At 37.8% G+C, this 22,383-nt stretch overlaps 1 protein-coding gene across 2 annotated transcripts in view; it reads right to left on the bottom strand.

Moving 5' to 3' along the window:
• The window catches only part of APBA1 (amyloid beta precursor protein binding family A member 1), a 76,918-nt gene that overhangs the window by 6,068 nt on the left and 48,467 nt on the right, over nucleotides 1-22,383 (bottom strand). The window contains exons 3-10 of one of the 2 annotated variants that reach the window (XM_064641798.1): nucleotides 18,709-18,810; nucleotides 16,045-16,084; nucleotides 14,351-14,496; nucleotides 9,624-9,656; nucleotides 8,412-8,498; nucleotides 7,651-7,836; nucleotides 4,414-4,593; nucleotides 3,744-3,956 (exon numbers count right to left, since the gene is read on the bottom strand). In XM_064641798.1, the coding sequence (XP_064497868.1) occupies nucleotides 3,744-3,956; nucleotides 4,414-4,593; nucleotides 7,651-7,836; nucleotides 8,412-8,498; nucleotides 9,624-9,656; nucleotides 14,351-14,496; nucleotides 16,045-16,084; nucleotides 18,709-18,810 (987 nt within the window). The remainder of the gene's footprint in view (nucleotides 1-3,743; nucleotides 3,957-4,413; nucleotides 4,594-7,650; nucleotides 7,837-8,411; nucleotides 8,499-9,623; nucleotides 9,657-14,350; nucleotides 14,497-16,044; nucleotides 16,085-18,708; nucleotides 18,811-22,383) is intronic. The other variant, XM_064641799.1, reaches the window with a different exon arrangement.

Genomic DNA, 22,383 nt, shown 5'->3' with positions numbered 1-22,383 from the left:
ATTCACAGAAAGCATTAGCCATAAATCCATACATAAATACCATCCACATCAAGAATGAAATACTTTACAAAAAAAACAGCAACTTTCACCTCACTTAATTCACAACCTGTCAATTTCAGTACCTGCTTAGGCTCAGCCCATCCTGATGGGTGGTAGGCCTGCTGATGCACCAATTTACCAAGGCCTGCACACATATAGCTAACCACCATGCTGTGATCTCCCCTGTGTTTTTCATGATCTCTGAGCTCTGATCTCTCTCCCAACACAGGGAGCTCAAGCATGTCCACAAGAGTGCCTCCAAGTCTCTGTAAACACCTATGGTATCTCTACACAGAGATTCTACTTCTCAAAACAGACAGGATAAACAGCAGTAGGCATAATAGATGGGGTTTCCCACACTGTTATTTTCCAGACTTCAGCATTCCGAGCTGCAAGGTCACTTGAGCAAATCTACCATCCTCCTTGCCATTCTTCTGGTTTTAATCCTTTCTTCCCAACACATGCCCTCAACAGTTTGATATCATCGTGCTCTTACTTCCCTGACGAATATGCAAGTTATTTATCTACATTACTTGGCAAAAAAAAGGTAATGTGGTCCCTAACAAAATTTTTTCTAATTTTACAGAAAGCACATATATTTCAGAAGTGGCTAATTTTCAGCATCATGCAGACTGGTAATATAAACTGATCAGAATCAAAACAATTGCATATTTTGACCAACTTTATTTGTTTATCTAGTTCTTGAGTATGCTTCTGATAGTAGCCAGCACCAGATGCTTTTGAAAAAGATAAGCCTATTAGAGAATAGCTACAACACATGGAAAGCTTCTTCCAAGCTCTGTCAGTTTGCAATTGGTTTATGGTAAAATAGTAGCAGAGCTTAGATCCATAATACCGAAATCATCTTGTCTGAAGTGCTTATGAGATATGTTTATCCACATAATATTATCATCTTTTCATAGGAGTCCTTACAGCGTGCTAAAGAAATCTGAAAATCTTCTGCCACATTTAAGTGTGTACTTAGATTATTCATATATATACTTGTTTTATATATACTAGTTTCCGGAAGTGCTACATGAGCAGCTCCAGATGTGTGGTTATGAAGACCTGCAGATATACAGATTATTTTCTCTTTAGAAAGACAAAATAAATGGCTAGCAGTTCCTATGGAAACTGCAGAAAGTATCAGTGAAGAAGAGAAAGGTCTGTAAAAGCTGGAAATAGCAAAGCTGGTTGTTTCTGTATTGATAAAGTACTAATGACCATAGTGAAATTCCAACTGAATAAGAGAAGCGTAAACTCATTGCAGTTTTAGAAATAAAATGATGGGGGATAGGAAGCAAATATGGCTATCATGAAGAGCCTAAATTGGCAGGCAGTTTTGTTCCACTGAAGCTAGCATATAATATGGTTTTTTTTCTTTTTGACACATTTTTAGTATGACACACTTCTAGGCTATCATTTCTACTCACTGAATCTGAAGTGGCTGGTTCAGTGACTTATGCATTTATTACTCATCAGAACTATTAACATTTTGGGAAACCAGAATGTGAAATCTTTATAGCAAACATCTTAGTTCAAGTAGTATTAAGAGATAATCCATGGAGGAAAAAAAATGAGAATTTACTTCATACACTTTTTTTTCACTTGGCAAACTGACCTTGTAAATGGAAAATTTATTTTACAATTTTTAAAAAATACAGTATAAAAAAAAGGTACATAAAATAACTTGTTACCAAAAAGTTGCCTGGATTAATAAGTGTAACAGATATGTTAGTAAAAATCAGAGAAGGCTGTCTGTATAGCATACAACCAGCATTACATGACATGTCCACATGTGATGATCTGCAGAGCCCCGAGGGACTATTTCAATAAATAATTTCATACAGCTTTATCTCAAACACTCCATAGAGATGTATCTTTCCCATTCTTTAAACTCTGATGTTCAAATACTTATTCCCTTGTATGCTACAGCTACCCCAGATATAGTTCAGTTCCAGATGACCTGCATGCTCTTTGAACTCCCATAATTTTCTGACAACTAGGAGAAAGCTCTTCTAATTAAAGGATCCCATTTAGCTGAGTGAAGAGAAGCACCACACTTTCAAACAACTTGGGCAAAGATTCCCCAGAGGGTATGTCTTTGTTTCAAAGTTTTAAAGTTTCAAAAGTAGTTATACAAGAACAAAAAAGGATTGACTCTATTTCATCCAGATACTGAGGCATTTAACAGCTAATATGGCCTAGGACAACATTAACCACATGTGCCTCCATTTGTCACATAAAATTTCAAGTGCATATCTGGTAGTATCTTCTTTCCGAACAAAACATTCACTTGTGAAGTTATGCACAGAGCCCTTGTCTACGCAAATAAATAGCACAGCACACCTTCTGGGAGAGTATCTAGACTTCCTCAAGACTTCTGATGCTGTCTCATGATACCCTCATAGCCAAGCTCAGGAATTGAGAACTGGATGAGTGGATGGTGAGATGGATTGAGAACTGGCTGAATGGCAGAACTCAGAGGGTCGGGATCAGTGACACAGGTCAGCTGGAGGCCGGTAGCTAGCAGTGTCCCTGAAGGTTCAACTCTAGTCCAGTATTATTTAACTTATGAGGGATGGACTGCCTACTCAGCAAGTTCTCTGATGACACAAAGCTGGGAGGAGCAGCCAATGCCCCAAGGTGCTGTGCAGCCCTTCAGAAGGACCTTGACAGGCTGGACAAATGGGCAGAGAGGAACTTTCTGAAATTCAACAAGGGCAAATGCAAGGTCCTGCACATGGGGAGGAATAATCCCAGCCACCAGCACAGGATGGCGGCTGACTTGCTGGAAATCAGCTCTGCAGAGAAGGTCCTGGGGGTCCTGTTGGACAAGCAGCTGTCCATGAGCCAGCAGTGTGTCCTTGTGGTCAAGCAGACCAAAGATATCCTGGGATGCATTAGGAAGAGGATTTCCAGTAGACTAAGGGAGGTGATCCTGCCCCTCTGCTCAGCCCTGCTGAGGTCACATCTGGAGTGCTGTGTCTAGTTCTGGGCTCCTCAGTATAAGAGAGACATAGAGCTCCTGGAACGAGTCCAACGGAAGGCAACAAAGATAGTTATGGGACTGTGAGCTCCTCACTTATGAGGAAACTTAACAATTGGACTAGATGATCTAAGAGGTCTTTTCCAACCTAAACAATTCTATGATTCTATGAAAGCCTGAGGGAGCTGGGCTTGTTCAGTCTCGAGAAGAGATAACTGAGAGAGGACGTCATCAATGTCTACAAGTATCTGAAGAGAGGGCGTCAGGAGAATGCAGTCAGGCTCTTCTTGGCGGCACAGAGGAACAGGATGAGAGGCAAAGGGCAGAAACTGGAACACAGGAAGTCCCACCTAAACATGAGGAAGGATTTCTTTACTGTGAGGGTGACTGAGCATTGGAACAGATTTCCAGAGAGACTTTGGACCGTTTTGCTCTGGAGATATTCAAAAGCCATCAATACACAGTCCTGAGTAACGTGCTCTAGGGAACCCTGCTGGAGCAGGAAGGTTGGACTACGTGACTTCCAGCGCTCCCTTGCCACCCTACCCATTCTGTGGTTCTGTGTGAAGTCAGAAAATTGGTGTAGCTTAATTCCCATTGTATTTTAAAGATCATGAAATGGAAAGTTCTATGCAAACATTTGGTAAGAACTTATTCAAGAGTTCTATACTTTCTGCTCTCCTGTTATGTAACCCTTTTAAAACGTTTCCCCTACCTTTATGATGCTCTGACATGTTGAGAGTGGTAAACCAACTAAACTGGTCCCATTGATTGACATGATCTGGTCCCCTATGTTCAGCTTCCCAGACTTCTCTGCCGGTCCTCCATGCATCATGTTGGCTATGATAACTGTAGGCAAAATGGAACCCCAGCCAGACTCCACAATCACCACACCTAGGATTTCTCCCTTTTGCTTTTCAATGTAAACCTGTATAATAAGAAAAAGTGTTTAAAAAAATACTTTTTTTCACATCCATGGAACTTACATCACCCCCCTCCCAACATCTATATAACCAACAAACATACCCTTCTTTGTTTGCAACCTGTCTTCCTAATTCAAAGCAAAACCAAAATAGGGTACACATTTTACACATTTCATTTGTATTCAAACATTAAATGATCAGCACTACATAATATAGATTTTACTTAGTGCAAAAACACCTCTCACAAGTAATTTCTGTGTATGAGCAGAGGAAATGGGAGTGGAAGAAATCCTAGTGCCATTGGTTTTGGTGGACAATCCTAAACAGGAAGATATTGGAGGATATTCTAGACTAACTGAGCTAATTTATAGGAAGTATTAAGGATTTTTGATTTCTGCCAACAAGGGCCTACAACTGATACAGAGTAGCTTAATACTGTTACAGAAAAAAAAAGATACATACATCTTTGCAATTTTCAGACTTCGAGAAGTGAATCAGGTCATCATTGTACATATCCTGGGTATTGAGCAAGTCGCTATATTCCTTCTGGCTAAGGTCTTCTGGGTTGATTCCATTTGCCCTCAGAAATTCTTGGTAGGCCACACTAAATGCTTGACCTATGGACTGTGCAATCAGCTGCGCCTGTAGCAGTTCCCAGAGAAGAGAAGAGAAAAGAAAAATGTGAAACATTCTGATAGTTGTGTGCATTGACACTTTCTCTGTTACAATCACACTGAAAAATGGATCATCAAGTTGACAAACCTACAATTTACTGCCATCCAGTCTAAAACATATTTGTGCATGACTAGTTTAAAAGACCCATAAAATGTCAACACATTCACCTCTGCTATGAATCCAGTTTGGTAAGCAATAATAAATATCAGAAATAAAGCCATCCTTTCACAGGTAAGAACTGTTAATATAAGCATAAAGGTATAGCCACTGCAGTCACTGTGGGTCGCACCTACAATTCTTCCTACCCATGCAGGTCCCAGATGGCTCTCCCTTCCAGCCAGGACGATGCCATTCTCTGACAAGCCAGCAATGAAAACGAAAATGTCTACCAGAAAACACACAGACACATTTAAGAAGGTATTTCCAACTTTTCTTACCATCCTTTAGGACCATCGCGTTCATATTGACTGCTCCTATCCCAGTCTCAGACAAAATAGGAAAAGGGCAGCAATTAGTGACCAAATCAAGGCCTTGAAGTGACTAGAAATGGTCACATGCATTTCCTTCTTCAACCTGCTACCTCCCTCAGACTCTCTCCCCTATATTTCTTGTTTCACTCCCTCCAAATCCCATGATTCTGCCAGTTCTCTGCCTCTTTCCTTCTCGTCCTGTCCTTTGTAGGCACCCTCTTGCCCCTGCAGCTGTGCTGGCTGTGGCAAAGAGAGGGAAGAGAAGAGGAGAACTCCACAGCTGGCCTGGCAGAGTGCTGGTGATGAATGAATGCTGCTCAGGTGTATTTTTATAGAGCCTACTGGCTATACTTAAAGTCCAGTTTGCTCCCTAATAAAGGAAAGGTTCCCAACCTAAATTAAAAATTTGATTGTATCTTAAACAACTCAAACTAGCACTAAATCTGCTGATGAGAACAGCATGATTGCTGGTGCTGAAAAGATCAATATGTAGACTGCCAGTATACTACCAAAGCTCAGATCAACCTGGTTTTGACAGCAAGGACAAGACAGCAAGGGGAAAACTACACTTCCATAGCTTCATAACTTAAGTCATGAGATAAATGCAGACTTTACATTCATACATATGTATCTTCACTCCAGGAAGAGTCCAGCTCCCAGCATTTGGACACATCACTGGGGTTCAGCTCATTTGAAGATATAGCTCTAAACAGAGTTGAAAATCTGGCGCTGTCCTCTTTAGACAAGGACTTGTCCAAGCAGAGACATATTCTGGACAACACCCACTTGCAGGCTTACAGCTTCTGTCTCACTCTGTAACTTCTACTCACCGTGTAACTTCTTCCAAATACCCAGCTGTCCCAGAAGAAGAAAAGACAAGTTTTATAATATAAACAGGCTGCATTACTTCACTGGACATACAAGATTTTTGAAGAAGCCATTTCCTTCCTGCTAATAAGGTGCTACAATGCTTCCATTCTGTTAGTCACTTTGAGATACATTTTGCAGGCTATCTGTGAACTACATACCGTGACTAAGGAGAGCTGATATAATTTGCCATTTCTCAGCATATTTTCACACAAATGAGTAATGCTTTTGCTGGAGTAATGCTTTTGCTGGATCTACAGGCATGTACTTTCCACGCCAATGTCTAGCGGCACAGAGGGGATCACATCTGAAACAAATATGGGCTGATCCAAAGAAACCATAAATTGAGAAGCACAGATCCCAGCTAGTCAAATGTCCCAGTGAGCAGCCTGGGAAACAGATCCAGGAAGTCTGGATCATCCAAGAGTCAGACCACCACACACTGAAGTAAAATAAGCCCCAGCCTTTGACATCTGACAGTTTCATTTTTGCTTTTTCAACTGGCCAGTAAGAGAGTAAGCAGTGTCAAAATTTGTGACTAGAAATACAGGAACAGCAGCCTCAAAACAGGCAGCCTATCAAATGATATTATACGAAAAATATGTTGGCTACTCTTTATTTCATACCAGATTCTTGAAAAGCTTTGCAAAACTGGTTTACATGTTATTCTGTGGGAAAAAACCTCACATTTTTTTATATTCTCTGTCATAATTTTGGTACAGGATTACTTTGGATCAGTGCTCTTGTCCTTATTTTTAATTTCAGCATTTATCTGCAACCAGATGATTTATTCAGACATGGGTTTAGAACAGATTCATCACTACATAAAATCAGCTGTTTATTCAAAAAAATCTTCCCATCTCCAAGTCCTTGGTGATATACTGTAGATTGGAAGATATGTGAGTATTTTATAAGAAACTGATATTTTCACCTTACTGATGTAACACTCTGCTATTTGGATGATTTAGAACCGAGATTTTTTTTATTTTCCCAAGTTACTAGGCATAACATGATTATGATCCTGACAACTAAATATCTAGCCACTTCAATCTGATATGTCGGATTTTACCATTCAGTTACTGAGCTTTAAAAAGTGCATAAAATCAGCAGGATCTGCACATTGATTGTGAAGACAGGATATCAAGTCCTACATAAGCTAACTTAGTAACCTGCACTATAGACTAAAATCTGTTCTCTCTTCAGAGACACACTTTGGAATTGTTGAAATTACCAACTTTATTTGCTGGCTTTTTGATATGGTAGCAGCAACTGACCCCCCAACACAAGCCTCCTGAAAAATAAAAGATCACCTTTCAAGTAGGTATCAGTGCTTGATCCTTGATGCAAGGCTTGGGATTAAAATTTTCCTAGGAAAATAAGCATGTCTGATAGACTTTCACTCTCTTGTGCAGAATCTGAGCTGGTATTTGTAAAATGTGGCAACTGGAGCCTCCTCTCACTGTTATTGGAAGGCAATCAATGAGATTAAAAATAGGAAGCATTACTTTGAACACCAATTTCTTGAGTAAAATGTTGGGTCCAAACATATAAAGTAAGTTCCTCTGCTTAGATGAAATAGTGGTTGCAGTTTAAAAGCGAGCAGGACCACTAACAGTGAACATCAGACCTACTGAAATGTGCTTACTTTTCCATCCCTAAAAAATTATAAGACAAAGTAGTTGCTTACATCCTCAGACTCAAAGACATGGCAAATCATTTTGTACTGTCTCTTTCCGTCTTGGGAAGGGTGAGATGCTTCCACATTATCCTGGGAGTTAGACCGTGGCATTCGCCTGCGAGCCATCAAAACAACTATATTTCCTATATCAGCAATGTAAGAAATGGTCCGCAGGGGATGATCCATCATGGTTTCCTGGGGAATAAGAAAACAAATATAAGCAGCTGCTTCAACCAAGTTCTTATTGCACACCTAGGATAAAACCACACAGACAGCAATAAGACCTTTGCTAAGTGAAGTCTGTAATACCTGCAAGAAGGGAGATGCCAACAGGAAACAAGAGCTTCAATTTTCAAAAGTAAAACAAAGTTTTACAAATTAAAGGTTGTTTTTTTTTCTGTGTAAAACCACATAAAGACCTTAGTATCTGAACCTGTGTATGCTGGGCATGTACGTGTAGAGGACTATGAACAAATTATTACAACTAAACATTTTAGACTACTCTGAGCACAATCAATACTTCATGCATCAGGGTTCATAAGAAATGAGATGACTGCAACTACTTTACCCACAAATTCTAACCATTTCTAGAGTCACACACCAGCTTAATTGCCTGTATGATATGGTTGTTGACCACAGATTTCTTACTATGAAATCCTGGGGGAAATACAAGAGCCAGCAGATTTTGAAGGACAAATTTTGGCATGTAGGTGAAAGTCTATTTCAGTAGACTACTTGCACAAAACTGACAAAGGTGTTTATCTCTGTACCTGTGTGTCTGCATTCAGTACTTTTATTCTCTGTGTAGAAATGAAGAGGTCTACTTCAGTCATGGGTTGAGATTCACCTTCTGGAGCCTGCAAATGAATGGATTAGAGTCAAACAAACCCATTAGGTAACATACTTACTAATGATGTTAGTTCACAAACAAGGGTGCACTAAGACACAGTCATCAGAACAGCAATGCAGGATAGAGTATTAGACTGCAGAAGCAAAAGATAAACACAAAGATGTGGAAACTATATCATATACGTGAAAGTGAATTGGGTATTGTTGGAAAAAAAGTCAACCTCATAAAAGCTTCCCTGATATTTTTCCCAATTCAGTAAAATTATAACTGACTGCAGTATGAACCAGATAAAGATTTCATGAAAATCAAAATAATTCTACCATTTTCTGCACACTACGAATCCCACTTTAAGTAAGGGTTTCACACAAGCCATAGAGAGGCCCAACAGCATCTCTTGCCCAAGGAATCTCTATATGGGCTAACAGTGGCTGCCAAGACCAATGGAAAAACCTGTACCACAGGTGGGTAGTATTTAAGCAATTCACAATGCAGTTCTGCTAAGATGACCTTCACAGTCAGACAACGTACTATTCAAGCAGTAACCCACCTTTAGAAGTCACATTTTGTTAATAGAAAGCAAAACATTCATAATTTTTTTTAAACTACGTTTGTTAAAAAGTATTTAAAAGCTCCACAAACAAAACTTATTACAAAGATGAGCCAATCTCAGTATATTACTGTGTGCATAGACAAACTTTTTTCTTTTTTGCATCCAGCAATTTGACATCTCTGTGAATCAAACAATGCAGCTTTACAGAAAGATTAAAAAAAAAAGGGCTAAAAGAAAAAAACCCCCACACCTCATTTTAATCTATCATTTTACAGAGTTAAAACCTTTGCCTGTTTCAGTACTGATTCTTTAGTATGCATTTTGGGTACTGCCTGTAACTATTTGATAAATCCAATCTTTATTCTATTTCTAACATGAAATGGCTAATGATAAGCAACAAAAAATGGCCAATCAGGCAACTGATTTCTGACACATGTCAGCTTGTACGGTGGCTCAGAAATAAATCTGAAAAAACCTTGCTGGATGCAGAAAATAAAACCACAAAATAAAAAGAAAGGAAAAAACCCTCCCAGAAAACAAAAGAACAAGCATAACATCAAGCTGATGGAGTTTGTACTGCACCTTCTTCCTGCTTTTGGCTAATTTCTGGGCCATCTGCTTAGCATGGAACAAACAGAGACAGGAGAACAGTTAGAGAAGAACTTACAGAGACTCCAAGTCAAGCAGGAATCTGCATGCTAATGTCAGGGCTCATAAACTACTAGCTGACCTAAATTAGTCCCTGCTTAGATTAATTTCCTCCTTTTCTTTTTGGCTTAAAAAAATAATTTTATGTTTAGCACAATTACTTTCAGAAATGAAAAGAAACAGCACCAAAAGAGTCAGGAAGAACACAAAAGGATTTTTTTCACTTAAAATGTTACTTGCAATAAACAAGGTTATTTCGTGTATACTTGGGGTTTTTTTGGGTTTGGTTTTTGTTTTTTTTTTTTAAGAAACAAAACAGAGCTTTCCATCACTTCCAGCAGTATAAACCATGATGTTACTTCTTTTGAAGGCACATCAATGTAAGAGGTGAGAGAAGAATTCTAAGCTTTGTTATTGCAGCTTTTTTGGATCTCATACTTTAACAGACTTCAAAAAAATAACCTCCTTAAAATTATGCTACTGTTTCCTGGAAAAATAAAATGACAGAAGGTAACTGTCCCCTTCATTTTCTTCTCCTTCTGAGCAAATAAACCCATATTATACTAATAAACCCATGTTCACACTGGACATGTTCTCTGGACAACAGATTTTCCTGTGACACCTACACAAAGGTAAGTCCATACTATCACATTTTTTCAAGGAAGCAGCAGAGCAAGTACTTCAGTTCCACAAACACCTTAAAATAGGTTTCCATTAACAACATAAATAAATATAACTTTTACAGTCCTGCAATCATTAATTCAAATCAAGGTGAACTGAACTTGTGGACCTCCTTAGTGAAGAAATGTAATACTCACCAGGCTGGCAGTTACCCTTTTACTTCCAACACTAACAGTCTCTTTGCTGATTAAATTAACAGGTGTTCTTGTGATGGGAAGGAGGCTTACTGCTACAGACTCCATACAGATTCAGCCCTAACTACTTTTACGAAGAACAGACAGGAGGCCTGAATCACAAGACACATCAAATGTTTTACACTGATGCTCACAATTTAAAGCTATCAGGTTTTGTCTAAACAAATCTGAAAGCAGCTACCCAAAGTTTAGACCATGCTGCTTATTTTCAAATAGAAACATTCTCATACTAGCTTTTAGTCATCTCTTCCAAATTAAGAAGTATTTGATAGCCTGGTGACTGCAAACTATTAGAACTGCCTCACATAGCAGGCTCTTCATTACATTACTATTAATTTAAATTAATAGTAAGAAATAATACACTTATCTTGAATAACAGCTGCCTGCCATACACTGGGTAAGGGGGAGATACTCCTGAGGTAGAGCATTTAAATTGCTTTCTAAAATCAAGCTCCCCTTCCGATACTTTGTCCTCCACCCCAAACTTTAGAGCGAAAGACCTCCCAAAGGAAGAAAAGTGCAGCCCAAAAAGAAGAAATGACAGGAAAAAAACCCTGAGCTATTGAAATACACTATCATTCAATTTATTGAAAATTCTGTTCTTCAAATGGAAGCATTTTGAAGAACAAATTTCAAATATTTCTTAAAAGTAAGGTAAGGATATGGAACAAGCACTTCTAAATCTAATAAGTGATTTAACAGTGCACAGAAATGTCACAAAAAAAGGTTACAGTGCATGAACAACAAAAAAATTAGGATAATTCTATGCAGGACACTTTATTACACAAATCCTTTTTGTCACCATGTTATTTTGCTAATTCAAATCAGAAGAGTATTTCAAAAAAACCCAGAAACTATCTGATCTATATAAAATATCATTTTTTTTAAATACACAGAATTTGTGATTGTCACTTAAGGTAAATGAAATGTAATTATTTATATATTATATTTTTAATTTCCAAAATTACAAAATATTAAAACCCAGTAAGCTTCTACTTTTGCTACAGGGGTGTCTTAAGTTTACTCAACCCATTTAGCCTCTCTGGAAAATACACTGCAACTCTGTGAGCATTGAGATGACACTGAGTAAAGAAAATGTGCAGAATATTAAACTATTTCCACACATGGGTTCTATTACACTCAGAAATTGAAACAGGTATTATCTAAAAATGCTCAAACCTGCCACACAGCAAACTAAGAGTGCCTCCTAGTGAAGTATTCATAACTACATTTGATGAATACCTTCAAAGCAGTTTCTGTTTTAACTTTGTTGGACTTCACAGAGATGAATGGCCAAGCAAGAAAACATCCAACTCTTGTACTTATAACTGAAGAAATACCTTTTTAAAGAAGTAACATGGAAAATTGTTTTCAAAATCTGTTCATATTCTAAATGAATGAATATGTGGTCTGAAGGCTCTGCTAAAAGGAAGCATTATAGGGATTATTAAATTCAAAAGGAACACACTGTGATGTGTACATCACAGGGCTTAAACAAAACTCTTCACCCCCTTTTTAATGCTCTTAACTTCAAGCCTGCATACTTTATACATATATGGGATAAAAGCTATCTGATGCAGTGATGAATTTGGCAGCAGCAACTCCTTCTATCACACTGAATTTCTCACTAAAACCGTTCAGCTTAAATGGCAATCAGTGACAAAACCAGTCAAAGCCCACCCTAACAAACAAACCAAAGACTCTAAGGTGAAGGGAAGTTGCCTGAGCTTCACTTAGAAGCAGAATGCAGTAACTGTCCAAGAAGTGTACAATGGTATTGTGTGCCATGCAGTAAGCCAATAATTTTCTGAAATAAACTGAGCTTCAGAAAATCAGTCACAACAGCTAGAGTTTTACCAGGTCAACAATGCAAGTATTTGGACCTCAATCCTGAGACAAATATACTACAACAAAAAATACGCATGCCCACCAATTTATATGGATGTATAAATTATGGGAGATATGAGTGAAATGAGTTAAATAGATTTCTTTCTGTTTTGAAGCACAGAAATGCCGAAACATAACAGAATATTTTAATGAATGTCTAAGAAATACATTTAGTATTAAAGAAAGATTCCATACTCTTACATCTCATAGGCCCAATTTGAATAAATTCTGTTTCATTTTCTCTGCCACATCCCTTCAATCTTTTTCTACTGTATATTCCCACAGAAGCTTTACCTTCTAGGTGCAAACTTCCTGCCCAGCCCCAGTCTCAAGTGTCACTCCTGATACCATTTTCCTATGACAGCTGATGCCAAACTTTCCTTTCAACCTCCAGTGATGTGTCGCTCCTAGATCCAGCCTCACCAAAGCCCTTATTTCTCTCCCTTATCTTTCTTACCTTTGGTTTCCCATCCATTCAAATCAGACAAATTTTCTACCAGATGGCCAAGCATCAGGAAAGAACACATAGGGACTACCAAACAGCCTTACTTGCACCCAGAGCAGAAATAAAGCACTCAATAAGGGAAACCACTGCAGCTTTAGGAAGAACCCACCAAGACCTGCCAGGGCTGAGAAAGCTGAGTGAAACATTTTTAAAGAATGTTACTGAATACAGAGTCTCCAATGAACAAAGATAAATCATTCTTTTGCAAAAGGCTCAGTAGTTTAAGTTTCTGAAAACTTCTACAGAGATGTCAGAGGATGATCTGTCTTTAACAGGAAGGCTACATCCCAGCCTCTTCTAAAATGCTAGAGTGTTAATGATTTTCAGAGACAAGGTTACAAGAAAATATGCATTTGAATATCATCAAAATTGCAATTTATGGTAGTCTCTCAATGGTTCTAGTTGGAGCTTCTGTGTTAAAGTTACATACTGAACTGAACACCTGTTATGGAAAACACTGGAAGGAATTATAATAGTAGGAAGCATCAGCCGACCTTAACAGACAATACTACTGGCTTTGCTGATAACCTCTCCTCTTCCTCTCTCTTTTATACAATCACACACCAAATCTGAGCTGGAACCCAAAATAAACTACAAAAGAAGAACACATAAATATTAAACTAATTAAAATTCCCAGAGGAAATTGTGTTGGTTAGCTGAATCAGGAGAAGACGAAGCTGCGTGCCTACCATCCAGTCATGTATGGGTAGTGGGAATATTGCAGCATCTTGTACAACCGTGTAATATTTCATTCATACCTATAATTTCAGTTGACAGCGTCAAAACTGTAACTTCAAATACAGCAGCATGCCCATTGCTTGTCCTGGCCTGTACAGAAATTGGCTGGCATTTCTTTTTTCCAAACAAACAAAGCAAATGTACCATATTCTAGGACAAGTTATTTTTATTTCATACATCTCTATACCATCACAGATGTTTCCTTTTTAAATCAGCACCTAGTTGCTATGTGTGGAGAAACAAGTATCCACACCAGGGTCAAAAATAACTGCAATCATTACCACAGTAGCAATTGCATTAAGTGCCGAGGCAGAAGCAGCTGCAACACTTACTAGTTGTGTTTTATACTCTAAACCTGTTTTCCCTCAACACCCAGATAATATATAACTTTGACCACCACTCACTTCTGATTCTGGCTTAGTGTACATGGCAAAAGTATTATTACAGGGAATTAAAATGACCTGGTAACTCCCCCTTATCAGTCTTTTCCAAAAGCAGCATTAAACATACAATTTTTTTTGCAGAAAGAAAGGTGAGGTACTTTACCTTTCTGAAACCACAGATAACCCTACATGAAAAATTTACTGCATAAGTGAGAAGGTCATATCCACAACCACAAGACACCCATACAAGAGGCAGCAGGAATCATTCCGCACCTTGATTCTGCTGACAGCTTCCTGAGCTTGCATCATTCTCACATTCTTGGAGGGAGTTTTATCAGAAAGCAGTTGAGTTGAACCAAGGTAATTGGCAGCAAAAATGATTCCATCGATTAAGTCTTCAGGATCACAAGGTCCAGGAACTGTAACACAGGAAAGAATCACCGAAACAATCATGCTGAACCACAGCAAAACAGCAGCACTTTGACAACTTGAGCTTGCACCTGATGGCTGCAAATCCTCTGAAATACTTCAGTTTACTATGATGATATGGCAACCAGTACTTTCAAAGTAAAACACAAAATATTAAGCAAATGCTCTCAACATCTGTGGTGAGTTGACCCTGCCCACCAAAGCAGTTCAATCACTTCCCTCCTCATCTGGGCAGGGGAGAGAAAATATAACAAAAGGCTCATGGGGAAAGACAGGGACAGGGGGAGATACTCACTAATTATTGCCGTGGACAAGACAAACTTGACTTGGAAAAATTAATTTATTTTATTACCAATCAAATCAGAGTAGAATAATGAGAAATAAGAAAAAATGCTCCAACACCTTCTCCCCACCCTGGCAAGCTTTTTCATAGACTGCTGCACATTTGTATTTTTAAGGAATTTTGCATTGGACCAAGACCTAAGAAAATTTTAGTTTAATTTTTTTTATTTTTTTTCTTTTAGGAGAAGAGGATTATTTTAAATAGCCCTTGGTAGAGAGGACTATCAATAGGAAATATATTTAAATTCTAGAGAGACCTTTCATTGCTGCAAAATTCCAACGCTCAGCTATGGACTAATTGACAATCTGGCCAGAGACTCCAAAACATGCAGCTTATACACTGAAGACTAAACCAATGATCAGTTTGCAGTCTAAAGAAAACAATCAATTAAGCACAGCACACTGTAAAGCAATTGAAGGAGCTACAAGGCAGTCCAAAAAAAGTATCACATCAACCGTATTTCTGACATTTCATCAAGCATACAGAACAACCGCTGGTGGGAGGGGGAAAGAAACTTCTATTTTCTGCTTCTATCATGCTCTCACAACAAAATAACTGGGTGTTACAACATGCATTCTTCCTACAGTATTACAGGATGCACTCACACAAAAGGTAACAGTAGTTCATGTAGGAGGTAACTTGCTTTTACATATTGTTCTGAATAAATTCAGCACTAGTGCAACCTTAACTCCAAGACAGGAAGCATTATTTAATTAGAGGACAAGCAGCTGTAAAGCAGAGCAGATTTCCTCTGGCAGGCCTGCCAATTAATCCAATTCTGCTAATTAATCCAACTGAGATTGGATTAAGCCTGCCAATTAAAATCAACACTGGACAGAGCACCACAGTGTTAGCCTATTTTCCTTGTCCACAGAAATTCATACATGCTGTGTAAATACCATAAAAATGTAGTATTTTAAGTGATATTGAGAAAAAAACCCCAGTAGAACAGACACAGAAACTATAAATGAAATACTATAAAAATAAAAGCTCCATGTTTATGAACTTCTGAAAGGCTACAGTAGGATTTAGCTTAGGATCACGTTTCAGATTGGACATAATTTAATCTAAATCAGCATACCCAACCCTAGTAGCTTTTCTATTCAGTAAATAAAATAGTTTTTTATTTTATAAACCCATGCCAGTGGGTTTTTGATACCAAAAAAATTATTTAGAAACTGTAGAATTATCTTACCTTCAACATATGTCGGAAATGAAGCCAAGCTTTTTCTGGACTGTAATTAAGACAAAAAGGATTTCAAACAGAACATAACATGCACAAATATGCATTAAAAACTTTTCCATGCAAAAAAAAAATAATTAAATGAGTCACAGTTATTAGCAAATGAAGATCACCAATTATTAATATTTATTATTATATTTAGTATTTTCAAAATCTAAGCACCTACTAGAGTAAAATTCAATGTATTTCATTTCTGTCTATCCACCAGGCAATATGCTAAGCCCAGACTTCAGTTCTTATTGATCAGAATAATGATCAGAATAATGATATGATCAGAATAATGCATAATATCTTTAACAATTTTCAGTATATTTCCAGATGATACAAAGGGAAATATATGACAAATTATTTTTCTTTATGACAGGCAACTGGGTATTAGGGGAAAAAACAAGTAGCAGCAAGGTAACAGTTATGTGACAAGTCAATTGACTAACCCCAAGGAGTCTTTTTCCTTTGTAAGAAATGGAAAAGGATGTAACAAGTAATATTTTTTAATCAATGATGCTTGTCTTGCTATAAAATGAGATTTGCAAAACAAATCCAAAAGGCTGTGGCACAGACAGCAGAGCCTGCGCAGCCTTTGAGTTCTTGCTGCTCCCTGACTGAGCTGCAAAACTAAGAAATCTGTCCATCAGATAGTGTACCAGCATCAGTAAAGATGTCAATAATGAATCCACTGCCAAGGCATTTAAGCTGGTGTGAGGACACTGGCATGCCTTTTCAGATCTGTGGCTCTTTCATCTCCTCAGATGAATGTTCCTACCAAACCATCTATCCACAGACTCCAACAATTTTTTGTAATAGTTGCTGGTGTAGTGCTGAAGAGGAGATTCAAACACTGGGCTCTGACAGGCTTAGAGAACAAATCCCCAACACACCAGAGGCAGCTCATGCATATAAATGATCTTTACTTTTTTTAAACAGAGTGGACAAAGGCTGTGATACAGATTTAGCAACTATTCAGCAAACCAACTAGCAACCTATTTTTAGGATAGAGTGGTGTAAACCATCATCATATATCTTTATTGCAAAAACTCACACAAATTTAATGTCCCTTGTTCATAACCCAGGTTGAAATACATTCTACTAAGACCACAGGAACAGTAAAGTAACAGGTAAAGTTACCAATAGGTGGAAACCTACACCTTTTAATTTTACATAACCATGAATAATGAAATATCAAGGTCATTAATATTTCATTACTCTTGATAATGTCATTGCCATCTAGTATTATAAAATTTATTTTTAAGAAAAAGTTTTCCTAAGCCCTAAAATTCAATCCCAAAAATTATGAGGCTGTTTTATCACTTTATTCTTGCCTTAGAATACTAAGGTAGGAAATATTCCCCATCTGAGAGAAACCAGCAGCTGACACATCCTGCTGTGAAACCCAGTTTACCACCTCTGTAGCTAGATGTAAGCACATCCTAAAACCTGAAATGACTAGTGTCTTGTTTGATTTCTTCCTTTGGGTATATTTACTGATATCTAAAAACCGCTAGAATATAGAATTTATATGAAGAAAGCTGAAAGCTTTAATAAGCTAACAGTACAGCAGATGAAAACTTAATGGCATGATCTACTGTTGAAAACTTTGGCATGTGAAAAATTATGGGTTTCTCCAGTCTTTTGAAACTTTTCGTTATCTTCTAAATGCAAGTAGAGACTGGCACAACTACATACATGTTGAAAGCTTTCTTATCCCTTGATAATTACAAAAGAAAAATAGAAAGAATGGATTACTAATTAGTGTTTCAACTGTAATCAGTATTTTCTCTTGTAGTGGATCAGGTTTTTAATATAGGAAGATAATTCATGCATTGCTATTGGTAGCAATACGGTATTTGTTACTCTACAGTTTCTACATGGTTTATAAGTTTAAAAATTAAGAAGCAAATAAACCAAGCATTTGCAGATTCTTGTGCTTACAGAGCCTGCCATTCTATACTAACTCAAATACTTGTTATGTTAAAGTGTTTTATTTTCACACTGCAAGAGGTTCTACTCACACTTTTCATTTTGTGTTGGTGGAATTACTGCACTGTAAAACACTGATAGGTGAGGGGGAAAAAAAAAGAAAGCAAGTATGCAGCTTTATTTTGAGGAGCCTGGAGTCAGGAACTGAATTCTGACTATGAATCACTGGCAGGACAGTTTCTACAATGACAAAATATTAAACAGCATAAGTTACTACCTAATTGATTTAATTTTAAGGACTTCTTCATCTGGCTGAGAAATATTTTCTTTGTGGGAAAATAATCTGCATGGAAAAAAGGAAGGGGCTTCCTTGTGTTGCCTCTACTACAGAGGAGATGTTGGCTGTTGGGTAAATCAGTACCTCCCAGCCTGTTAAATAAATTTAGTGGCAGCTGAACACAGAGTCAGAAATGCCACAATTAAGAGTCTTAAGTATGTTAGAAATTCAGTCAGACAGCCAGGCAGGCATAAGGGAAAGGAGCATAAGGAAAAAGCATAAAGGAAATCTGCTTTTCAAGTTTATTACAATTTTGAAAGAAGAAAAGGATTGTGCAGGTGCAAGGGGGCAAGGAAGATTAAAGCATGCATAAGCATAAGCAGCATGAACAAGACTGTGGCTTTTAAAAGATTTCACTCTACCTCTTTATTAGTGGAGGCCTCTGCTGTACTGCAGACATCCTGGTGATGTTGCCTACTTGATGATTCAGCACCCCGAGGTGAAGAGGAATCTGGAGACGGAGACTAGACATGGCAGGAAAATGAAATAATATTATGAGTGTCCAGTGTAGAAATTCTTCTTTCATATTTTCCTCTAACTTGACAATCTCTAAGCAAAGTAGAGATGAGGGGAAAAAAAGACAAAACAAGACAAACACTTAAAATGCTGTAACCCTTGCTTTTTATGATAATGATCACATTTCAATATCTCAGTGAACTTATTTTGAACAGTTAAAAGACACTTGTGTTTATTTGTCAGTAATGTATGAAATTAAGCAGTTGTGAAAATTGAAAGCTGTACTTGGTGGTAGGCAACACTCAGTCAAAAAGGGAGTCAAGTATTTTTTCCAGGTGAATGAAGGACCATCTGGTATTGGGATAACTATTTACTCTTACTGTCACCATTCAACTAAGCTGCAGTTACAGGACTTTCAGCTGCAGGAGTACATGACTGTGGCCTGCAGAAAAATGACTGAGCTTACTGAAGACTGCAGACAATGCAGACCGATATCCTGAGCTCTGACACTCCAAGAAAGAAAAAAGGTGAAGTCACTTAGCAGTAAGCTCTGGTGGGAGACAAGTGAATTGACCCTACCAGAACACAGGGATTCAGCTAAAGATTACTTAGTTGTCAAACTCGGGAAAGTGAAGAAAAGACTGCAATTTCCCCACAAGCACACATGCTCTCAGGTATAATCACCTGAGGTGCTAAACTAATTTAAACTGAGCAGAGGGAGGCTGCAGTGGTTGTCCATAAATGTTATTCCATCATCTTACAAAACAACTTTTATAAACTGTGCAGAGTAATACTGATGTATTCAAGGACTTGTGCACATATTCAATGATTATTCAATACCATTGTAATCAAGGATTGTGATTCCTTATTCTAGATACACTGCAAACTTGGAAGATATTCCACAGTTCATGCTATGACCTCATTAATATACATGCTTTTTAGATCAAATTTCCTCATTTTTCTCTTTTCACCGAAAACAATTCAGTGAAGCAACTGTCTACGTGATCTGCCAGCAAGTATATTGACAAAGGGAAAGAATGCTTTGGGAAAGGATATTCTAATCATAGACAATTCCTAATGAATGCTGGTGACACTAAAAAGCTGTAGCAAGGTATCTGTAGTACATAGCAGGGGGCCCTGGTATGGGGGTATATGACACAGGAACACAGAGTATCGAATCAATGAAGGTGACCAAAATGAAAGAGTACAAAGCTTTAACCCAGCAAGCATTTTTAGAGGCAGATTTTAAGGACATACCTGCAAAACATGTCTCTGCAAGCCAAAATGTGAATCTTCAAAGGAAATTTAGCATTTAGCTATGCAAACTGGATGTTTAGCCCAACAGCCCTGGAGTTCTACACTCTTCCTTGACACAAGGAGACCATGGCCCTAGCTTTGCTAACTCAGCAGTTCATCACAGATGGCAAAACAGTCAGCTGCTATTCTTCTCTTTTCATAAGCAATTACATGGCATGGCTTTTCTCTAAGCCAATGAGTCATACCAGAAAAGGGCTACATTTCCACTGTTCTGAGCTGGCAGCAGCTCCAATCTAGGAGTGCCCTTGTGCTCTGCATCCACTCCAGCTGCAACATTGCATTCTATAAAACACTGTACAAAATTGAAAAAAAACCCACCCAACCAAAACAACCAAAACCCCAAACCACTAAGTTTCTCTTAGATATGGAACAAAACAAGAAAACTAAACTCCCTTCTCCTCTTTCTCTTTACACTCATTGCTCTAAAACATCCATCTCAGATAATAACTAGGTATTAAAATTATAGTTAACTAACAAAGGCTTCCAAAGAGTTAAGATGCAATTCCTTACACACATGTCTCCTAGGTAGAAGAGCAGTCCCTCCATCTCCCTGTATTTTGAATTACAACTGTAAGGCAAAAGGAGATGCAGCTGTGAAACCGTCCCTGACCAGATACAGCTGTGAAATGGTCCCTAGAATGCTGGGATTTGCTTGTGCCATCAGACTGAAGAACTGCTCACTGTACCTTGAGCATTCAAGCAGGGTCTTGAATGAAATACAGGCTCATTTGGCTTGCTGTGCAATTACCAGAGTTAACAGTGCAACAATGGCAGAAATAGCAATTCTATTTACATATGGAAGTGTCTTCATAACACTCACATTCTTAATAGTTATGCAGTATTTTCATGTTAGGATTAAATATAAAAGGCTCACAATACTATCAATTCAATGACATCCAGATATTGTAGGATTGAGCTTTAAACAGTAGAAAAAGAAACCAAGTTAAGCACCAAATGTTTCCACACACAAAAAATATCTTTAGAAGGCCTGAAAGCTCTGATATTTATACACTGAAGGAAAACAATTAATTATTTAAACCAGATACTTGGCATTAAGAAACTTTGCACCATTCAAAATGCACTAACAGTTACTTCAGTAGCACTACAAATACTTTTACTCTGCTATTTTCATTTACAAAGTATCAGAACTAAGCAACCATCAAAATTATCACAGGCTTTCTGTAGGCTCTGTTTCAATGTCTGCTCAAATACTTCTGGGGGGAAAAAAAGAAAACCAAAACCAACCAAACAAAAAAAAACCCAAAACCAAACCCTCAAAACAAACAAAAAAACTCCCAAATCAAAACCAACCAACCAACCAGCACTCCCCAAACTACAAAACCAAAATATCAAACATCCTACAAAGTTTGCTACATGACATGACATGAGACCTATCATGTCCAAAAACATTTGCAGAAAAAAGTTAAGACTTGGAAGAACAAACACTCATCTTCAACATCAAAATGTATTTTTAAAGGTACCATATATAACGTACAAAGAAAGAATGCAGTCACAGCAATAACAAGTAATATTTTGATAGATCGTAGTGGATAGACAACTTGCATAGCTGCTCTAAATAAAGTATAAAATAAAAACTTAGTGACTGCTCTGTTGTCATTAACAAAACAAGTTTTGGAAGCCTAACAAAAATGTCAGAACAAACACAGTAAGCTCACGTGAAGCATGCTGTTATTGGGTACAGAAGTCCATCAATGGAATTAGAATTTTTTTTTCTTAAATGCATCAATAAAAAAGCGCTAGTTACCCCATTCTTCCTCTCCAGTATCTACTTACATTTTTCTTACGATATTCTATCTGGTACATCCAAAAATTCTCCATCTCAATTTTGGTGTTGTTTGACTCTAACTAATGTGCAAGCCACTCCACCTGAGAAACCTTCCTTGCTACTGTGCAGAGAGATTTAGTAACAGAACTTGTAAAAGGAGAGGATTGTGTTACATCTAGCTTATCCAGGTCAATTCAGCTGTTTACTACATAGCTCATGAACACATATGTAACTGATACTAAAGCATCTCTAAATACAAGCACCTGCTCTTGCTTTATAAAAGCAGTGATGTTTTACATGCTTTTAGCAGCAGATCACCTGAAAAGAGTATAACTTTTGGGTCACATAATCACACACAAGGCTGGGACAGAGGGGATGAAATCATAGAATCATAGAGTCATAGAATATTTTCTCTTGGAAGGGACCTTAAGATCATCTAGGTTCTACTGCCCCTAGATCAGCTTGCTCAAAGCCCTAT

This window comes from Pseudopipra pipra, chromosome Z (genome assembly GCF_036250125.1).
Source record: "Pseudopipra pipra isolate bDixPip1 chromosome Z, bDixPip1.hap1, whole genome shotgun sequence".
Lineage (NCBI taxonomy): Eukaryota > Metazoa > Chordata > Aves > Passeriformes > Pipridae > Pseudopipra > Pseudopipra pipra.
The sequence above is the reverse complement of the archived record's forward strand: the minus strand, read 5'-3'. Positions and strand labels throughout refer to the sequence as shown.